At 41.8% G+C, this 22674-nt stretch overlaps 1 protein-coding gene across 4 annotated transcripts in view; it reads left to right on the forward strand.

Moving 5' to 3' along the window:
* Positions 1–866: 866 nt before the first annotated feature.
* Positions 867–22674, forward strand: part of caprin2 (caprin family member 2) — a 67567-nt gene continuing 45759 nt past the window's right edge. For 3 of the 4 annotated variants that reach the window (XM_033614391.2, XM_033614393.2, XM_033614392.2), the window contains exons 1-4: positions 20155–21025; positions 21660–21915; positions 22011–22073; positions 22181–22267. In XM_033614391.2, the coding sequence (XP_033470282.1) occupies positions 21673–21915; positions 22011–22073; positions 22181–22267 (393 nt within the window). In that variant the 5' untranslated portion in view covers positions 20155–21025; positions 21660–21672. Of the gene's footprint in view, positions 996–20154; positions 21026–21659; positions 21916–22010; positions 22074–22180; positions 22268–22674 lie in introns of those variants that run through there. The other variant, XM_078165152.1, reaches the window with a different exon arrangement.

Raw genomic sequence — 22674 nt, forward strand, 5'->3', positions numbered from 1 at the left:
GCGGAGTGAGCGCTCTGTCATTTGGAGCTCTGCCTGGATCTTTTCATGGAGAAAACACTGTAGAATGGTCATACTTTGAGCAATTTTCTTCAAACTTGAAACAAATGTTAATTGATAGTATGCCTACAGCCCCACAGTGTCATTTACCTGTTCAGATGAAGCCACAGACAGTTATTCATCCTGAAAATCATTTTTAATTTTATTTTAGGCAAAATCTTCAACTTTTTACTGACTTCAGAGGCCCATTACTCTGTCTCTGTATCACCTAGAGTGTTTCTAACACTTTCACAAGAAACTTCAGAGAGTTTGCTTTCTGGCAAGACCTCATGCATGCATGTAGTCAGAGCAGTTCAGAAGCTACAGTCATTTTAATTTGGGTATGTCATTTTAGGCGTTTTCGTTACAAAATGGGGGTGGAGTGCAAGAGGTTTTAACTACTCACAGCAAACAAAATTTTGTCCAGGGTTGCCCAAACTTTTGCATGCCACTGTATGGTGATCTTATAGAATATGATGCATTGCTGTATATTTAACTACCCAACAGTATATAGAGGAGTTAAAATGAGCACAACCCTAAACATCTATAGCAGTAAAATGCAACATACACAATAATGCAGCAGTAATATTAATAAAAAAAACAACCATCAGGTAGAATACAGGAAACACAGGGAACAGTTCACTGCACAATGAATACTTTTACTTTAAATTACTGTAAGTACATTATGTTGACATATTTATATACTTTTATTTAAGTACGTAGTATTAGTAGTAGTAAAGTATTTTCATGGTGTAGTGTTAGTACTTTTACTTCCGTAAAGGATCTGAATATTTCTTCTTTTTGTGTTCCTCCAGATGTCTGTACCTCCTAAACAGCTCTCGTCTGTTTGAAAGAGGATCACCTGGCAGGTGTGTTCGCTGCGCCGTGGTCGGAAACGGAGGAATCCTCCAACGGTCCCGACAGGGGAAGAACATTGACAGCCATGACTTTGTGTTCAGGTAAATCTGGGGACACCTTGACGCTTGTTTTTACACTTTATTACACTATGACATATTTTGTAACCGTTCAGAACACATATTTTATTACATTTATCTTCTGATTCACCTTAAAAATGATCTTTGATGCAACTTCTCTGATGCTGCGTGATCAGCTGAAATGACCCTCAGTGATCAAATTCTGGTAAAACTGTAGCTCCTTTCTCCTCAGGGCGAACAGAGTTGTGATCAAACGTTATAATGAAGATGTGGGGATCAAGATTTCCTTTGTCTTTTGGAGATCAGTTGATTTCCTACTTATTTAACTACATGTATTTACAGTAAATTAAATTTTGACTAGGGGTGCCCAAACTTTTGCATGCCACTGTAGAGCTCCTGAGAAATACCAAAATGGACTGTGAATGAATGAATTCTTTTTATTATGGTTTCCAGGTTATACAACATGTTTCCTTGAAATGGTGTGAAACAGTTTGCATCGGGCTTTGAGATATGTTTTCTCTCATGTGGTGGGTATAGATACAGTCGGCAATGACGGGAACGCTCACAAACGTCACATCCGGTTAGAGCCGAGGGGGACAACAAACCGGTCTCATTAGCCGAAGAGTTGCTGTGTGCCCTTTTGCACCGCAAATAAACAAAAAAATCACCAATTAAAGTCTCTAAAGGCTCTGAGACTTTGAAATGTACTCCAAGCATAAAATAAAATATAGCCCTCTGAATGACATTTCTATTGCCTGTTTCTGTGCAAAGCTAAAAGCTCTCTTCTGATAGCTTGAAGCCATTTTGTCCTCCTTTGTGGTTCAGTTTTATTATTTGGTAAAATATAAAACTTTAATTGGTGATTTTTTTGTTTATTTGCGGTGCAAAAAAGCACACAGCAACTCTTCGGCATTGTGGCTAATGGCAGAGACCGGCTTGTTTTCCCCCTCAGCTCTAACCGGATGTGGCGTTTGTGGGCGTTCTCGTCATTGCCGACTGTATCTATGTCAAAGGTGTACCCAATCAGCAGCGACGTGTATATAAACCAAATTCTGGTACATCTGTACCTACTGTATATACAATTTTTGTTTCTATTTCACTCTTGCTTTGGCAATGTGAAAGTGTATTTTCACGTCTTTTTTCGTTTTCACGTTGGCCTCTGTTGTAAGAAGCGCCAAATGCAATGTGCAGTGCCGGAGTTACACTGATATGTAACATGAAACTGCTTTATTCAGTCTTTGTAGCAGTTTAAATCACCTAGACCATTTGGCTCACAGTGAAAACCTCCTTAATGTCTGGATCAAAAAAGGTGAGCACACATTAACTTATGAGAGATAAGGGGTGAGCATGTTGTGGGCGAGACCTGAGGTAGAAGAAGAAGAAGAAGATATACTTCATTAATCCCCAAGGGAAAGTCAGTTTTTTTCATTCACCCGAAACACACACACATGCACAAATAGGACCTATACAAGTGGAGAGAGAGGGGCTGCAAGGGACACCTGGCACCCCAAGCAACTGGGGGTTCGGCAGTGCCAAGGAGGCGAACTGGCACCTGTCCAGCGACTAGTCCACACTTCATATTTGGTCTGGATAGTGGCCCGAACTCTCTGGCTCCCAACAAGTCTCTAAGGCAGGGGTAGGAAACCTGTGGCTCTATAGCCCTCCTCCAGTGGTTCCCTGTGGCTTACCAAAAAAATCTATGCGGAAATAAATAATGGTTATTTTTTTTCAATATTTTAATCTTCATTTATCAATGATGTGGACCTAAAGAAATTTTTACATTCTCCAAATGTAAAAATGTGAAGCCTATATACCGAATAAGAAAAACTGTTTTTCAAGAACTTTTCAAGAACTAAAATGTGCATCATACATCCACTGCCTGGCACCTTTTCCTTGCTTTGCTGAACCTCGATAGCAGCAGCTAGTCTTGAGTCTTCCTAGCTGGTTAGCTATGGATGCCAAATCCCAAAAATTAAAAGTAAGTAAGAATTTAGTAGTGTTTGGACTAATTTGTCTGTTTCACTGCCAGCTCTGCAAGTACCTAATAACCATAAATAGTGCCCTGCACAATAGCCACTTTGTGGTAAAACATATTAATGAGTGCTTTTTTAGACTATTAGCAGTGCTTAATTTGTAAAATTAGAAGTAGGGGAACACTTTTGGCCTCTGAGAGAGCAGTGTTCCCCCACTACCAAAAGTGGGGAAACACTTTCTTTAAGTGGCACCCGAGCCGCTTCACTGCGCAACTCTGAATGGAATGGTTGTGACATTTAGTGTTGTCATGGTACCAAAATTGGGACCCACGGTACGATACCAGTGAAAGTATCACGGTTCTGAGTAGTATCACAATACCACAGCAAAAATTAGGCAGATGTGCCTTTTGTCATTTATAAAAAGATAAATCACTTTTCTATAATACATCAATTATATTTCAATGGAATATATCACTTATTGACTTATTCATACTTCAAAAACAGCACCAATAAGTCATTAACATGGGGGGGATTGAAATAAAATAAATAAATAAAATAAAAATCAACCAGCCACCCTCCTCCCCTGACAAGTAAACAACAATCCCTTCATAAGTAAAGAACAGTCCTTAAAGTGCGGTGAGGTTTGTTACCTGCCACAAAGAGAGAAATGTGAAAGGCTCATTTCTCCTCTGACACGCCACATACCTGTGTGCCGCCACGGCTTGGTTGTCCAGGTACTACTGGGCAGTCATGACGCCAACGAAAGAGGAAATTAGGCTACTGGACCTGGAGTCGGACTTCTCTGTCACCGGTAAGCTGTTATCTTGTGCCGCAGAGCCGCCGTAGGCTATTTGACCGCCGTATTCCTGTCTGTGACCCCCATTCAACCCACATTCGATTCACCTTTCGTTTCTGCTGCTGGTTGAAATCTGTACTCGCACAGCTTGCTGAATGATTTATTTTGCTGGCAAAAACAATTTTTAGTTGCAAATGCGAGTAAAATGCTTGCACGTAGAGCTCTGTGGAAAACAAATCACTGCCGACAAGTAAAAAGAAATAAATAATAACTTTCACTGCTCAAAGATACTCACATGTCTGGAAAACAAACCAGTACAGCAGCATATTGAGTGCCAGGTGGCCAGTGCACGCTGTTATTGACCAGCGCGCGCTGTTATTGGACGGCGCATGGACACTCACCCTCTTGCGATTAGACTTTGAACTTATCCCACAGTAGTGGTACGTGAGGCACCGTAGTACTACGGTACTCCACCCTGCAACACTAGTGACTGTGTACGACGTGCTGACGTATTGCGGTAAGCGAGTTGTGTCATTTCCGGTGTTTCTGTGACAGCGTCTCTGTACTGCTCTGGTGGATTCTACTAGCCTGCTTTCTCACTTCAGTTGCTTTAACGTTGCTTTAACATCTACTTCAAGTCTTAACCCACACTGGTTCTGTTTAAGCACTTATAGCTCTCCTCCTTTCTACGACTTTCTCGCAAGCTGTTGTTTGCACGTTACTAGCCTTGGTAGCTACATTAGCTTTACAGTTAGCGATGGCTTCTCCCTCTGCTCTTTCTTGCTCGGTGTGCCAAATGTTCAGTTATGCCTCTGCCTCCTTTAGGGACAGTGGTAATTGTAATAAGTGTAGCTTATTTGCTGCGTTGGAGGCAAGGCTTAGTGAATTAGAAGCGCGGTTCCGCACCATGGAAAACCATCAGTAGCTGTGGTAGTTAGCCAACCACCTGTAGCCGGTGCCGAGCCACACAGCATAGCCTTAGCCTCTGCTAACTGTCCTCCAGTAACTCCCGTTCAGCCGGGAGGTTGGGTTACGGTTCGCCAGAAGCACAGCTCCAAGCCGAAGCCCACGGCTCACCACCAGCCTGTTCACGGTTCCAACCTCTTTTCCCCACTCAGCGACACACCTGCTGAGGACAAAACTCTGGTTATTGGCAGCTCTATTCTGAGAAACGTGAAGTTAGCAACACCAGTGGCCATAGTCAAATGTATCCCTGGGGCCAGAGCGGGCGACATTGAATCAAATTTAAAACTGCTGGCTAAAGCTAAACGTAGATTCAGTAAGATTGTTATTCACGTTGGCGGCAATGACACCCGGTTACGCCAATCGGAGGTCACTAAAATTAATATTGCCTTAGTGTGTGAATATGCAAAAACAATGTCAGACTCCGTAGTTTTCTCTGGACCCCTCCCAAATCTGACCAGTGATGACATGTTTAGCTGCATGTCATCATTTAATCGCTGGCTATCCAGGTGGTGTCCAGCAAACGATGTGGGTTTCGTTAATAATTGGCAAACTTTCTGGGGAAAACCTGGTCTTATTAGAAGAGACGGCATTCATCCCACTTTGGATGGAGCTGCTCTCATTTCTAGGAACCTGGCAAACTTTATTAGTAATTTAAATCCCTGACAACCCAGAGTTGAGATCAGGACTCAGAGTCGCAGTCCTATACGCCTCTCTGAGCTTCTAGTTCAGTTACCCAGCCATAGTTTTCATAGTTTTATACAAACGGTGTCTGTCCCCCAACCACCTAGATTATTTAAATCTAAAATTAAACAAAGAGGAGTTGTGCATAACAACCTCATAAAAATTAAAACCTCTTCTGTGACAGAAAGACAAAACAGGAGAATTAAATGCGGACTGTTAAATATCAGGTCTCTATCGTCTAAAGCAGTGTTAGTAAACGAATTAATATCAGATAATCATATTGATTTACTCAGTCTCACTGAAACCTGGCTGTGTCAAGATGAATATGTTAGTCTTAATGAGTCCACTCCTCCCAGTCATAATAATACCCACATTCCTCGAGGCAGCGGCTGAGGAGGGGGAGTTGCAGCCATTTTTAACTCTAGTCTGTTAATCAGCCCTAAACCTAAACTAGATTATAATTCATTTGAAAGCCTCGTTCTTAGTCTTTTACATCCGACCTGGAAACGCAGCCACTTTTATTTGTTATAATGTACCGTGCTCCTGGCCCGTATTCCCTATTCGAGTTTTTATCCAGTTTAGTTCTTAAATCAGATAAAGTTATTATTGTAGGCGATTTTAACATTCATGTCGACGTTGATAATGACTCCCTGGCTACAGCGTTTATCTCATTATTAGACTCCATTGGCTTCAGTCAGGGTGTACATGAACCCACTCATTGTTTTAACCATATCCTCGATCTAGTTCTGACGTATGGAATTGAAATTGATAACCTAAAAGTCTTTCCACAGAATCCCTCGCTATCAAATCATTATCTGATTACTTTTGATTTCTTTTTACTTGATTACACGCCACTCAGCAACAGTTACTATACTAGATGTTTATCAGATAGTGCTGTCGCAAAATTTAAGGAAAAGATTACTCCGTCGTTAAATTCAATACCAAGTCCCTCAGTAACAGAGGTTTCCTGTACCGACTTTAACCTCTCCAGAATTGATCATTTTGTCGATAGTGCCATAGGCTCGCTGCGAACAACACTCGACTCTGTAGCTCCTCTTAAAAAGAAGTTAAAAAAGCAAAGAAAGTTCGCTCCTTGGTATAACTCTCAAACCCGTAAGTTAAAACAAATATCGCGAAAATTTGAAAGGAATTGGCGATTAACCAAACTGGAAGAATCTCGTTTAATCTGGACAGACAGTCTCAAAATTTATAAGAGGGGCCTCCGCAATGCCAGAGCAAACTATTACTCAGCATTAATAGAAGACAATAAGAACAACCCCAGGTTTCTTTTCAGCACTGTAGCCAGGCTGACTGAGAGTCAAAGCTCTATTGAGCCTTGTATTCCTTTAGCCCTTAGCAGTAATGATTTTATGAGCTTTTTTAATGACAAAATTCTAACTATTAGAGGCAAAATTCATGACCTCCTGTCCTCAGATAGTACCTGTCTAACCTCAAACACAGCTGTAAAACCTAATATATATTTAGATTGCTTCTCTGCAATTTCTCTTCAAGAATTGACCGCAGTGATTTCTTCATCTAAATCATCAACGTGTCTCTTAGACCCCATCCCAACTAGGCTAGTTAATGAGGTCTTTCCTTTAGTTAACACTCATATATTAGATATGATCAATCTATCCTTATTAACAGGCTATGTACCACAGTCTTTTAAGGTAGCTGTAATTAAACCTCTACTAAAGAAGCCCACCCTAGATCCAGAGGTGTTAGCCAACTATAGACCAATATCTAATCTTCCCTTTATGTCGAAGATCCTTGGGAAAGTAGTCGCAGACCAGCTGTGTGATTTTCTCCATGATAATAATTTATTTGAGGAATTTCAGTCAGGATTTAGAGTGCATCATAGCACTGAGACAGCACTAGTTAAAATTACAAATGACCTTCTGATTGCTTCAGACAAAGGACTTGTCTCTGTACTTGTTTTATTAGATCTTAGTGCGGCATTTGACACAATTGACCATCAAATTCTACTGCAGAGACTGGATCACTTAATTGGCCTAAAAGGTTCTGCACTAAGCTGGTTTAAATCTTATTTATCTGATCGTTTTCATCTGATCGTTTGTTGACGTTCATAATGAATCATCCTTACGTACCAAAGTTTGTTTTGGAGTTCCGCAAGGTTCTGTGCTCGGACCAATCCTATTTACTCTATATATGCTTCCTTTAGGTAACATCATTAGAAATCACTCTATAAATTTCCATTGTTATGCGGATGATACACAGTTGTATTTATCGATGAAGCCAGAAGAAAGTAATCAATTAACTAAACTCCGTAACTGCCTTAAAGACATAAAAACTTGGATGAGCACCAATTTCCTGATGTTAAATTCAGACAAAACTGAAGTTATTGTTCTTGGCCCCAAACAACTCAGAGACTCTTTATCTGATGACATAGTTTCTCTAGATGGCATTGCTCTGGCCTCTAGCACTACCGTAAGAAACCTCGGAGTAATATTTGATCAAGATTTGTCTTAATTCTCATTTAAAACAAACCTCACAGACTGCATTTTTTCTGCATAATATTGCAAAAATTAGGCCTATCCTGACCCGAAAAGAAGCAGAAAAATTGGTCCACGCTTTTGTTAGCTCTAGGCTGGATTACTGTAACTCTCTATTATCAGGTAGCTCTAGTAAGTCCTTAAAAACTCTCCAGCTAATTCAGAATGCAGCAGCACGTGTACTAACAGGAACTAAGAAACAAGATCATATTTTTCCTGTTTTAGCTTCTCTGCACTGGCTCCCTGTAAAATCCAGAATTGAATTTAAAATCCTACTGTTAACTTATAAAGCTCTAAATGGTCAAGCTCCGTCATATCTTAGAGAGCTCATAGTGCCATATTATCCCACCAGAACACTGCGCTCTGAGAACGCAGGGTTACTCGTGGTCCCTAAAGTCTCCAAAAGTAGATCAGGAGCCAGAGCCTTCAGCTATCAGGCTCCTCTCCTGTGGAATCATCTTCCTGTTACGGTCCGGGAGGCAGACACCGTCTCCACATTTAAGACTAGACTTAAGACTTTCCTCTTTGATAAAGCTTATAGTTAGGGCTGGCTCAGGCTTGCCCTGTACCAGCCCCTAGTTAGGCTGATTTAGGCCTAGTCTGCCGGAGGACCCCCCTATAATACACCGGGCACCTTCTCTCTCTCTCTCTCTCTCTCTCTCTCTCTCGTATTCTATTACTGCATCTTGCTAACTCGGCCATTCTGGATGTCACTAACTCGGCTTCTTCTCCGGAGCCTTTGTGCTCCACTGTCTTTCAGATTAACTCATATCGCAGCGGTGCCTGGACAGCGTGACGTGTGTGGTTGTGCTGCTGCCGTGGTCCTGCCAGATGCCTCCTGCTGCTGCTGCCATCATTAGTCATTAGTCATACTTCTACTGTTATTATACACATATGATTATTGTCACACATGTATACTGCCAGATATTAATACATACTTTCAACATATTGTACCACAGTAGCCAGAACTATAACTGTAATATTATTACTTTCATTAATGTTGTTGTAAGCTACTGTCATTACCTGCATCTCTCTCTCTCTCTCTCTCTCTCTCTCTCTCTCTCTCCCTCTCTCTGTCTCATTGTGTCATACGGATTACTGTTAATTTATTATGCTGATCTGTTCTGTACGACATCTATTGCACGTCTGTCCATCCTGGAAGAGGGATCCCTCCTCAGTTGCTCTTCCTGAGGTTTCTACCGTTTTTTTCCCCGTTAAAGGGATTTTTTTGGGGAGTTTTTCCTTATCCGCTGCGAGGGAAGGACAGAGGGATGTCGTATGCTGTAAAGCCCTGTGAGGCAAATTGTGACTTGTGATATTGGGCATTATAAATAAAATTGATTGATTGATAGTGACATCATGTAGTTTTTAGATGTGAAAAGTTCTAGACCCATGCAAATTAGTTTGCACCAGGGCCTTTTCTGAAAAGATCCTGGTATGCGTTCCAGTACGTTCTGGCTCAAATTAAGCACTGACTATTAGTATAGGCTAATGTAGACTCAATAGGCTACGTTACTTTTAAGTTTACTTTTAAGGCTCATGTATGCTTTGCAGCTCCGCATGGATTTATTTTTATTATTTTTGGTCAAAAATGCATTTTTGATAGTAAAGGTTGCTGACTCCTGCTCTATGGACTGAGCTACTGCCACCCCATGCAGTGATTGCACTGATGCACTGATATGTCCAGGGAAACTGCTGTATTCAATGTTTTCAGCGAACACTTAAGAAATTCTGGCAGACAGAAGTTTTTAGCTGGTTGCAATCTACAATTCATCACTAGATGCCACCAAATCCCCCTAAATCTTACACGTGTCACCTTTTCACCGTTTAATGTTGTTTGGCAAACCAGCTTTTGGGTGCATTACCGCCATCTACTGGATTGGAGTTTTGGACAGTAGATTGGCAGGAAAGAAAAGAAAAGAAAACAAAAGAAAACAAAACAAAACAAAAAACAAACAAACACAAAAGACTTGCATTTTCTCTTTTATTTCTGTTACTCTTAAGTAATTAAATAGCTTGAGGTAGTCCTGTTATTAACACCTTTCTTTCTTCATTATATCTGTTGCAATCTATTAGTACATGTGTAACAGTCAAATATATGAAATGTGCCTTTAACATGGTATATACTGTGTCGCCTAACAGCAACGTCATCAAGCAGCACCAGTTATGATTTGAGTCTGTTGAGAGCGCACCCAACGCTGGCCGGACCTATACCTATGTGCTCCTGCTTTTTCTTTTGTCTCTCAACACAACAGTGATGGCTGTTAAGTACGTGTGGCGACTATTCTGTTCATGTATGAAAATGTAGTAGCCGTACAACCGGGCTTGGTAAGGTTGGAGTGTTTTTAAGTTGATGTAAAAATAAATGACGAGCATTTGTGAAATCCCACACTTGTGTGGAAGTGAGTTTCTGCCTGTCATCTCACTCCAAAGAGCTACACGGACCCAAAACCATTACACATGTTTGACTGTTTACAGTTTGTTACAGTGTTACATTGACTACTACACATAGTCCAGTAGGATGCTTCCCAGTTCTATGGAGAGTTTCATTTAATCCTGTATGTCCTGTCCTCAGAAGCATAATGACCATCTCTTTCCTTTAGCTCCCACTCATAATCTACCAACACCTACATGTTTTTGAATACTGTAAAGATGTCTTCCTGTGTCACTTAAGTCCCAGTATTCCAACCAGGTTTTCTACATACAGTCCTTTACAGTCCTGCTCTACTTAATAATACTTGAATTTCAATTAACTGTGGCTTTAGTGATTGCCAGTATGCCTACTTTCTCATTTCCTTCCATCCCTACATGGGCAGGAACCCAAAGAAGGGAGATATCCAATCCCTTGCAATGTAGTTTGAGCAGCACATGATAAATCTGATACATAATATCCTGTCTGCATGATGACTTTCCAGACTTAATGTTCGAAAGCACTGAAGATACAATGTGAGCTGAAACATATCTGAACAGAATAATTTACACACAAATAGAGCATTGAGAAAACAAATAAACTGTATCAAACAGAAAAGGACAACAAAAGCCAAAGAAATATAACATACATTAAAATTAAAATAAAGACACGAGTAGATGTTACAGAGGGTTCACAGGGGAATTTTGAAGATATTGCACACATTTATCATTTTGACAGCTTTGTTTTGTGTGGAAGAAATTGTTGACAAGTATTGGTCCATCTCATTCATAAATACAAAACAATGAGGTTTTTTGTTTGTTTGTAAATTAACACTTGTGAATGTGAAATTTAGGGAGAAGTAAAATTAGATCAATAAGGAAAAAAATCATTAATATCTTTGTTACAGTAACCATAGCAGCCAAATACAACATTTCTATAGTAAATAGTAAAATCTGAGATAATGTTGTCAGCTATAGACCCTTTTAAAGGGAAATTTCGGTTTACTTCAACCCGTCTCCTATCGTCCTAAATTTGGTTCAAGTGACTAGTGACATACAGATAATAGTTAGCATGTTAGCCGTTAGCCTAGATACAGCCGGGGTGCATAGTAGCGTCAGACCTGTTAAAACATAAGTGAACTGGCATCCCTTCAGGTCCAAAGTTAGTCCACTAAACAAGCTTTTTTTCCACACAGACCGCCTCATATCGTTAGGATAAATGTCAGAGAATATATAGAAAACGACATGTAAACACGTTGTCTTACCTTACCGGTGTGCTGCCATGTTTGTTTACAATTTAATAAATAAAATATCGCAAGAACAAGCAGCGATCTCATAGCGTGCCTGAACAAGAAGCAACAGCGGGAAGGCAGAACCGGACGGTCGCCTGAACGGAGGAGGAGGAGAGAGAGAGAGGCGCAACAGGTAACGTTAGAGGACGAGAGGGGAGGAATGGCTGCCACAAGGCTGCGTAGAGCTTTATCTACAGCTGGCGAGATATATTTCAGCCGCGCTTTGGAAAGCAGAGCTAGAGGGATAAACAAACATGGCAGCACACCGGTAAGGTAAGACAACATGTTTACATGTCATTTTCTATATATTCTCTGACATTTATCCTAACGATATGAGGCGGTCTTTGTGGAAAAAAAGCTTGTTTAGTGGACTAACTTTGCACTTGAAGGGATGCCCGTTCACTTATGTTTTAACAGGTCTGACACTACTATGCACCTCGGCTGTATCTAGGCTAACGGCTAACATGCTACCTATTATCTGTATGTCACTAGTCACTTGAACCAAATTTAGGACGATAGGAGACGGGTTGAAATAAACCCAAATTTCCCTTTAAGGCCAACATCACAATGACATCATTTAATTAGCTGAAGGCAAACTACGACTTGCCATCACAGGGCTATAGGCTACATACTGTAGGAGCCTTAAAATATTGTCTTGTTGTGTTTTGGGGAGCCAGAGTAGAAGGAGTCTAGCCTGGAAATCCACACCCAAATCTAGAAAGATTTAGGGTCTGGCTATGAGTAATGAAAAGGGCCCAGGCATGCATTTGAAAATATCACTGCACGCAATTGGATAACACTACGACCAATCAGAACAATACTTAGCGCTTAGCTACCAGCTACTGGTAGATTAGACTCTTGCCGTATCCGGTTGGCAAAACAACAAAAACGTCCTTCTTGCAAAGGAAAGATTCGAGCGCCATCTTCTGTTCCTCTTTTAGAGAAAAAGCCAAGTCTAACTCATTCATTGTAGCGGCCAAAGCCGTTTCAAACAACTGGGCCTGTAGTTTCCCGGCACGGCACAGGGTGGCACAGGGTGACGAACCCCGCGCAGAGCTAGTTTCGAGCAGTGCAAACCGAGGCGCACTCAGTTTGGTAGTTTGGCAGAATGAGGTGCACTGAGATGGGTGTGGCGGCGCAGCAGGGGGAGGTGTCGACAGATCCAGCTTGGCGCAGTGACAGTTTCGTGCCAAAAGGCTTCGCCGAAGGTGCGTCTACTGTCAGTGCAAACTTCTACTTACACCGGCTGACCAGTGGACAGTGCGCACACATCACCAAAACCTCACAGGCAGGTTTCCAGAATGTCAGGCACATTAAAAATGCAATAAATACCCCCCAAAAAACAGCAACAATCACCACATAAATGTATCTCTATATCGACTGTCCCGTCACATTTAATGTCAAATCAAAGGGGATTGGCACCGTTTGGCACGCGTAATGGAAACCCAACCTGATTTGATTAACACAGCTGCAAAATAATGAGTTCACATCCCTCTCAGCCAAAAACAAACAGCCACAGCATCAGACAGGGAGTACGTATTCAGCATCTGTCATCTTAGAAAAGTCAAAAGAAAAGAAACAGAGTGAGACTGCAAGAGAGAAAGAGAGAGCGCGTGCGCATGAGAGAAACGCAACATTGATTTACAATTGTGGTGACCTCCTCCCATGGCTACCTTTGCATCATCAGCCCATGGAGGTCTGCTCGGCAATCGGCTGTGCAAAACCCACTCCACGCCTTCTCTCCTGCCTCTTTCTGACTTGCGCAGGTAGGAGGGACGGAGGTGGGAAAGAGGAGTAGCTGTGCCAGCGCACACGGTGTGCCAAACTTGCAAAATCCGCCTGGCCACACCCAGTTGGCGAAGCGCAGGTGCGCTCCACCACCGTCTCGCCCGGTCTGCGAAACTAGAGGCACTGGTGTTCATCTGTAGCCATCTTGCAGTGTTTACTGACTGATTCCGGACTTCGTTGTCGCAGCGCTGTCATCATCTGTTTAGCTTGCCTCTGGCCCGCCTATATCAGATACACCGATGTGATTGGTGCAGCTCGGCTCCAACGGCATGGGTAATGAGCATCATTACTGATTGCCAGAGTGACTCGCTGAGCAAATTCAAATTGTGCTTTTGCGAGAACTCTGGATTTCAAGGGTAGAAGGAGTCATGGCTCAAAACTTAAATTTTATCGCATGTTAGCCGCCACTGGCCGTCAACAAAAACGAAGACGACTATGGTTAAATGCGATAAGACGAAAGGACTGGATGGAGGTGATCACCAAAAATGTTCGCATGTGTAGCGCACACTTCATTGTAGGTTAGGTTCTTTACTGTTTGAAGAATAATAAAGCTATGTGTATTTAGGATTATCATGTCCACTTAATCAGAGATGGGGGAGGTATTGAGAGGAATACTGGATTTCTCCGTAATGCTACTGTTTTAGTGCATTAGCTAACATTAGCCTCGATAGCAAAACAAACTGGAGGAAACTGTTCAAGTGTCATCATCCTTTGTAAAATTGGCATAATAATCAACCACAAAGCCAGCCATCCCACCTTCAGTAATCCTGTCAAATCATCCAGAGAAGTGCCCTTACATGGTGCATTCATAAATTCAGTCTGACACACTACCCTAAAATGAGAGCCCTTGTCACAGAGGGCACTTTTCTTCTGCCATACATGCCATCTCCCCAGCCCATTCAGTCATTTTCCACTCACCCCACCTCATCACCACACCTACCTGCCAGCCAATTGCCTGTCTACACATTCCCCACTCCCGCCTGTCCACCATGCCCACCATATCAGGCCAACGCCTCTCACCTGTGGATCATTGCCCCCTGTCATTATAAAGACGGCTGCTTCTCAGACACTCCTTGCCAGATTGTTCTTCACCCCCATGCAAGATTTTCCAGAATTTGTTTCACCTGTTACAGCCCTGTTGTTCTTAGAAATGGAGCGTTCTATTTCTACATTAATTAATGAACAGTTAAGTTAATCACACATTCACTCCACTCAGCACTCTGCTGCTCCATTTCCCCAGACAGAGTGCCCCAAGTGTGTCCTGCCACTCTGAGAATGCAGTGCCCTGGATAACTGAATGGTACATAGCGTCAGCGCGCCAAAATTCCGAACAGTCCAGTTTGTGCCAGAGTGCGGTATTTGGAATGAGTATTTATTAAGCACCACCTGCATCATCTTCCACTATTGTCTAAAACAAGCCAACAGAACTTGCTAGTAAGTGTTAGCTAATGTCTGTGGAGAATTGTTTTGCCTCCAGCTAAGCCCCACCCACAAAAAACGTTGTACTGTTTACTAACAGTAAAAAGGTCTATAAATTTAGCAATAGGCTATCTTTCCAAAATGCGTATGTAAAAGTATAGGACCAAAGTAAATGGGAGCATGTTTTATTATACATTTTATCCATGTTATAATGTTGTAAATGTGCATAATCTTTGTTTGTTAGTTGAATGTTTTTTATTCTCGTAAGGCAAAAGATAAGGAAATTACGAAATAAGACTTTTAATCCCTCATTTAACATGGAGCTATACTGCCATCTTGTGATGGTAGTTAAAGTGGGTTCCCATAAGGAGCCCCATATTATATTTAGAGTTAAAATATAGTTGGGTTTATTAATTAACTTGTTTTCATGAATATGTGCTTCTTCATTTTGATTTTTTTTCATTATATATTGCAACTATAGGCTAGTCTAGAGTGTGTGTATTTGAAGCAGTTTATATGTGTACTTTGCTGATACACGCGGTATAATAACTGTATTAATTTTAATTGGATGTGAAGAACCGATTTTGACCATAATGGGAAGAGTATGTGTCTATCGCGCATAACATGTTAAAGAATATGATCTCGTATAATAGAAGCATTAAGTTTCCTTTAAAATAAAGTAATAAGCCTATTTACCACTAAAAGAGCGCCTTAACAATCCCACCCCCCTTTGGCCGGATAAAAACAAGTGGGTTCGGCGCATCTAACTCTCTTCCTTTTTGCCGCTCTTCCTTTTTGTTTTCTTCTCTTCTCATCTTCTCTACACTCTTGCTCTTCTTTTTTTTCCATCTCTTAATCTCTTCTACTTCATTTTCCGTACTCTTCGTCTCTTTTGGGGGTTTTTTCACCTTTATTATTTTTGTCTACTTGCTTTTGCCATATCTTAGGTTTTAGTTAGTTACGGTTCCTGCGTAACTCTTACTTGCTCACAATCAAAGTTATTTTAAACTTTTAAGTATTACTTATCCTGTTTTTCTTTTACCTCTAGTGCCTTCAGTAACATTATACTTTAAGTGACGAAGCCAGCAGATTTCAACATTTTTATGCGTGTTAATAGTAACTTTGATAACAAGATCCAACGGCCAACGAGATTGGTTTCAACTTTATTATAAGCAAGTAATCATAACAAAGTAGACAAACACCTGTTCGACCTGCCTCTTCACACCAGATTCATCGGAGACAGCAGCTGCCAACCACTTGTCACAGTGGTTCTGTTGCCAAACCCAGAGACTTTCTGCAGCTTAAGAGAACCAACGTTTGAGGGCCACCGAAAGGACACCGCCACCAGACTCCACCGCCCCCCACCGCTGCGTTCCAGTTTGTATCACCCTGCTGGAAGGCCATGAAGTGAAGCTGGGAGTCGCAAAGTGATAGTCCGGGGGTCCCTGGAAAGAAACGTCTGCCTGAATCAACGCTGCTAAGAAAGTAGGAAAAGGATTTCTCTAACTCCAGGCCGCCGCTGTGTGGTAAAAGAGTTGATGTCGAATAGGAGGCTTACTTATTCTGGTCGTAAGTTAGATGTCCTTAGGTGAATGGTTTTGCACATCCCTGCATTCCCAATTTATCTATAGCCACATACTCTCTCACTATCGCCAAACTAAATAACTCGCACGAGTGTTACCTCTCATTTCACTCCATATATACTGTTGATTTTGTGTTATTTCATATCATTATCATTTGCTATTCATTTACTCAGTTGTTACACATTTAGCTTAAAGCCGCTACAAGGAACTTTTAACTGGATATACAAAAGTCTCTCGTTTCTGCTGATGTCTGTGTGTGACCTACAGCAGCAAATGAGACCATCAGTGTGAAGATTAGCTATTTCTATATAGTGTATAGCCATACCTTTAGGAAACTGTGTCCAGGTCCGTCCCAGGTCGCTTCCAGGACGAAGCTATTTACGGCACTCAGACGGCACACTTCATCTTACCTAGCTGCTTACATTTAGTGACTCTTATAAATAGTCGCTATTCCTCCTCCTCGACCCGATGTCCGTGGGGAGTTAAAATAGCAGCAATCATCGGGTAAAAGTTCTGTGAAAGCACTGGACTCACCAACAGTCAGCCACGTCTCAGTCACACAGAGAAAATCCAATCCTCGGGAAGTCAGGAAATCCTTCAGGATAAACGTTTTGTTCGCTAGCGATCTAGCATTTACCAGCCCAATTCTGGCAGGAACCAGCGGGTCCACGGCGTTAGCTGTCCGGGGAGCCACACACAGAGGCTGCAGATTGCGCAGATTCACCCCGCGCCAGCGGGGACGAGGAGAGCAGGGGCCACGGGGCTGGAACACCTCATCCGGGCCGATGACAGGTACCAGCCAGGCGTCGACAGGGTCCAGCAAGTGCCGAGAAATAAAGAGGCGAGGCACCGCTCCATACTCAGTCCAAGAAGCCATGGAAGTGCTCCCCAAACAGGCCTTCAGCCTTACCAGCCGACCGCTGCGTTTACCCCGCCGGTGGTGGCACTTACGCCAGAGAGGTGGAGGTGGAGCTGGAGCGCGGCAGAGGTGAGCTGGGATCCCCAATAGGAGCGGGGGCAAAGTTTTCCCGTCTTGTTTTTTCATTCATCCCCAAAACAAACACATGTGCGAGCCAGGTAAGCATCTTTACGACAATACGCGTTAGAGCTCATGGGAAATGTAGGCTTCATTCCAGCAAAACACTACCGCTTTTGTCCACAGGGTCACCAAAATCAACTCAAAATGAAAGTTCCTTGTAGGGGCTTTAAATAAATCATTTATTGCCAAGTCGTTGTCTGTGTATTCCTTTTGAGCAGGAAATAATATCCTTGTATTATTATAATACATATAATAATAGGCTAGATTACTGTAACTCTCTATTATCAGGTAGCTCTAATAAGTCTTTAAAAACTCTCCAGCTTATTCAGAATGCAGCGGCACGCCTACTAACAGGAACTAAGAGACGAGATCATATTTCTCCTCTTTTAGCTTCTCTGCACTGGCTCCCTGTAAAATCCAGAATTGAATTTAAAATCCTACTGTTAACTTATAAAGCTCTAAATGGTCGGGTTCCGTCATATCCTAGAGAGCTCATAGTGCCATATTATCCCACCAGAACACTGCGCTCTGAGAATGCAGGGTAACACGTGGTCCCTAAAGTCTCCAAAAGTAGATCAGGAGCCAGAGCCTTCAGCTATCAGGCTCCTCTCCTGTGGAATCATCTTCCTGTTACGGTCCAGGAGGCAGACACCGTCTCCACATTTAAGACTAGACTTAAGACTTTCCTCTTTGATAAAGCTTATAGTTAGGAAGAGCAACTGAGGAGGGATCCCTCTCTCTCTCTCTCTCTCTCTCTCTCTCTCTCTCTCTCTCTCTCTCTCCCTCTCTCTCTCTCCCCTTTGCTAACATTCATGTCCTGTTATTGCATCTTGCTAACTCGGCTGTACTGCATGTCACTAACTCGGCTTCTTCTCTGGAGCCTTTGTGCTCCACTGTCTCACAGGTTAACTTCTATCGCAGTGGTGCCTGGATAGTGTGTCGTGTGTGGTTGTGCTGCTGCCGTGGTCCTGCCTGATGCCTCCTGCTGCTGCTGTTATCATTAGTCATACTTCTACTTCTACTTCTATACTATCATATATTAATATGTACTTTCAACTTATTGTACCACAATAGCCATAACTATAATTATAATTTTATTACTTTCATTAATGTTGTTGTAAGCTACTGTCATTACCATCTGTCCTGCATCTCTCTCTGTCTCTGTCTCTCTTTCTGTCTCATTGTGTCATATGGATTACTGTTAATTTAATATGTTGATCTGTTCTGTACAACATCTATTGCACGTCTGTCTGTCCTAGAAGAGGGATCCCTCCTCAGTTGCTCTTCCTGAGGCTTCTACCATTTTTTTCCCCGTGAAAGGGGTTTTTGGGGGAGTTTTTCTTTATCCGCTGCAAGGTTCCAAAGGACAGAGGGATGTTGTATGCTGTAAAGTCCTGTGAGGCAAATTGTGATTTGTGATATGGGGCTTATAAATAGAATGGATTGATTGATTGACTGATTGATTGATTAGTCGCTTCCCTCATTAGGAGGGTGGTGCCCCAAACTTTATTACAAGTGCAAACATTCTCAAAGAGGTATTTCTCCTACACTTTACAAACTGAGATTTTGCACTCGAAACATAGAAAAATGTACAGCTGGAACCATTGAGGCAGTTATTGAATTGACAGAAAATCAATTTGCCACTATAATGATAATCATCTAAGACATTTTCAATGCAGAAACATTTCAAGATACCAGCTTCATAATTTTTTTTTTATTATTATTTCTTTTTTTTTTTTTTTTTTTTTTACTTCTTTGGCTTTTTATTATTTAAAATTCTTTATGTGAGGTTTAAAGTGTTGTTTGGATGAAACAAACATTATGAAGATCACTTTGGGCTCTGGGTAAGTGTGACAGAACTTTCTCACTACTTTCACAATTTTTACAAACCAATAAAAACCTAACTAATCTATGGTGAAAATCAGCAGATCCATGTTTAAAATAATCATTAGTTAATAGTTCAAAATCAGCTCAACCAACCAGCCTCAACCAACTCCAGCAGCAAAATCTTGCTTTTACATTAATGCATGAATTAGAATCATCTAATGAGATCTTATATAGTAGTAGACTACAGCAGTCACAGTGACATTTTTAAAGTACTTTTACTTGTAATACTTTCAGTACATTTTCCTGATTATACTTACATACTTTTACAAATAACATTTGAAATGCAGGAATTTCACTTGTTACAGTACCTTTTACAGGGCGGTATTGGTTACTTTCAGACAGCAGGCAGGAACAGTCGTTACACACTGTGGCAGTATCATAACCTCCCACAAAAAAGAGGACAGCCTGAGCATAAAGCTAGCAGTGTACATATGTGCTCTCACAGGGGTGACAGTGTGTGCGTAATGTGCCCTGAGCTGACATCATGTTGCTGGTTGCAAAGCACTTTCAATACTGAATGAGTTGTTGAAAAATTAAATCACATGTATCACGCAGATAGAACTGAATAAAAGCACACGGTGAAGCTTGTGATGCATACTGCCAATCCTCCGAGGAGAGCTGTGGGCAGGAGGACAGAGCTCTGACAGTGTAGGTACAAATATCAACTGGCGGGTCCTCCCCAGCTGTGACATATATGTCATCATATTTCAAAAATGAAACCTAACTTCTCAATATCTAAAAAAATATAAATATTTAATTTAAAAAAGCCAAGTCCTTTAAAGTCATCTGTCTCAAGTCAAAGTCAAGTCTTAAGTCATAAATATCAAGTCAAAGTCAAGTCTTTAATTAGTGTTAGTCAAGCAAGTCTCAAGTCCTCAAATTTGCGACTCAAGTTGGACTCCCCCACCTCGGGAAATCATCATATGTTAACAAGTTCCCATTTGTATCCATCAGATCTAAGACATCTAAGATCTTTATAGCCTTATCCATCCATTCTTTTTAAAACAGTGATTTATTTTTGAAAAGAAGGTTTCTTAAATTGACTAAAATTCTATTTGTACAGTCTTTGCCAACATGAGAGGACTTATTGGTGATAACTGGATTGTTTAACTAGTGTCTTTTTTTTATGTTATAATCACATTTGCAGCCCCAATGTTGAATGTGCCCTCTGTCTTCCTGGTTGGGAGGAGGGTCTAACTGAGCACTTGCAGCATGAGTATAATCATGGTGAGGAATAAGAACTGTTGCAACCCTCAGTCTCCCCTACATATGGGAGCAGATGTTTGGGGAGAAAAGGCACAGCATATAGGCTATTAAATGTTTTATTTCTCTCAACTTGTCATGTCAAATGTAGGTGAAAACAAAAAGTGCACACCTTTGTGTAGTGATACAATCAAATTATTTTGAAAATCACAAAAAAGTTCACCAGTCCCCACCACCTAATTGTTTACATCCCTGTGTGAATATTTTAATGATGTACTGAGGATTTTTTTTAGTCCGAATCAAGTGCGCGTGCACCGTGACAGGTGCTAGAACCGGATGTGGTCGTTCCTGTGGCCGACGGGGTATATAAAAGTATGAGCTGACATCGGCGTGGCCTCTGCCAGTTAAACATCACGGCTGGAAAAGGGGTCGATCAGTCTCAGGACTTTCAGATGTTCAGCGGCTTTCCCGAGAACATTTAAGGCACACGAAGCAAAGATAAGAGGTGGGTCAGCTGTTTGTCGGCGTGGCTTTTGTTTTTGTGAAAATGCTGACGTGTTTAAACTCGAAAACATTCAAATATGGAGCGGTAGTTTTGATTCTGCTACCTTGAGCGATTATCTTGTCTTGTCAAAGGATATTTAGAGCAAAGTTTGTGTGAATTTTTAATCGACTGCTTGACATCGGGACTTGATTGCAGCATGATTGATCCCGGGCCAAAGCTCTAACCGCTCATTGTATCCTCCTTGATTGCCTGCTTTACATCTCTGCTCATATGGAGGCGCACACAGCCGTTAGGGAAGTATGACTTGCGGAAAAAGATACAGCATGCACGCAGGGATGTTTAATTCAGGGGAAACCGAGAGTGCACAAAGGATGCTACTCTTGTTTAAGCTGATGCTGTCTGCTTTTGCTGCTTTCATGATTGATCCAGAATGAGCAGGCTGTTCAGTTACCGCTGTATATGCACTGTCACGGGGTTGGCTGCTGCCCAAACTGGGCTGAGTCCATTTCCATTGATACACTCAGCTTGGTACCAGCAGCATCTTTGCTCTGTTAGATGCGTTGCAATAAAAACAGGTATGGCCCACCATTAGAATTGTTATTTTAACTACTAAAATGTGTCTCTATATTTCCAGTGTGGAGCTCAACATGGTGCAGCTGTCTCCTTCCCCTACCCTGGATGCCACCCCTCCACCTGTGTGCTCAGAGGAGGGAGAGGAAGGACAAGAGGACCTGGTGATGGCTGATAGCCCAAAGGTGGGCTCACCCAGTGGTCTGAGCGCCCTGCAGCTCAGCCTGGAGGCCTCCACCGCCTACCACGGCTATGACACCTACATAGAGGACGGTCTCATCTGCCTCAAACACAAAATCCGCAACTTAGAGAAAAAAAAGGTAGGATAATGATGGAGCAGGGTAAATGGCAGGTATTAAAATGGCCAGGTTGAGACAGGCACCTGGATTTTGTGATGTGTCCCGTGTGCCCACAGCTAAAACTGGAAGACTACAAGAGGAGGCTGAGTTGGGGTGAGGCACTTAACAAGGATCAGATGGTAAGACCGGGCTCTGCATTGACAACAAAAAATAGGAATTATGAATATAATTGCATGCTGTTGGGGTTTGTACTGAGGGGTTTTTTCCACTTGTCTTTGTTTTCCAGGCAGCTGTGGAAAAGTACGAGGAGGTACTGCATAACCTGGAGTTCGCACAGGAGCTTCACAAAACCCTAGATATCTTGACTCAGAATGTAAGTCTTTGGCTTACTTTGGTTTCTTTTGAAGTGAGAATGGTTGGGCTGTAATGGCATGTCAAGTATGGTTGGGAACCTCTGATGTGTTGTGCTCATTTTAAAGGTGGATTTATACTTGTGTGTCCGCTCTATGCAGAGCCTACACTGTAGCATACACTGATGTGTAGTTACATTTCTGTTGGGAGGTCCATGTCAGGCTATGGTGTAGGCTACAGCGTAGATGCAGAGCCTATGACATAAGTACAGCATCAATTCAACACAGAAGTATAAATCTCGATTCAATGTAATTTTACGTTACTAAAAACTAGACATGTCGATAGCGCTTTTACTAGGCACAAATCAAAGTTTTCCTGGACACTAGGGGTGTGCTATATCATATTGTTCATGATAATACTGATATGTTT

The sequence above is a fragment of the Epinephelus lanceolatus genome, chromosome 23 (genome assembly GCF_041903045.1).
Source record: "Epinephelus lanceolatus isolate andai-2023 chromosome 23, ASM4190304v1, whole genome shotgun sequence".
Classification (NCBI taxonomy): domain Eukaryota; kingdom Metazoa; phylum Chordata; class Actinopteri; order Perciformes; family Serranidae; genus Epinephelus; species Epinephelus lanceolatus.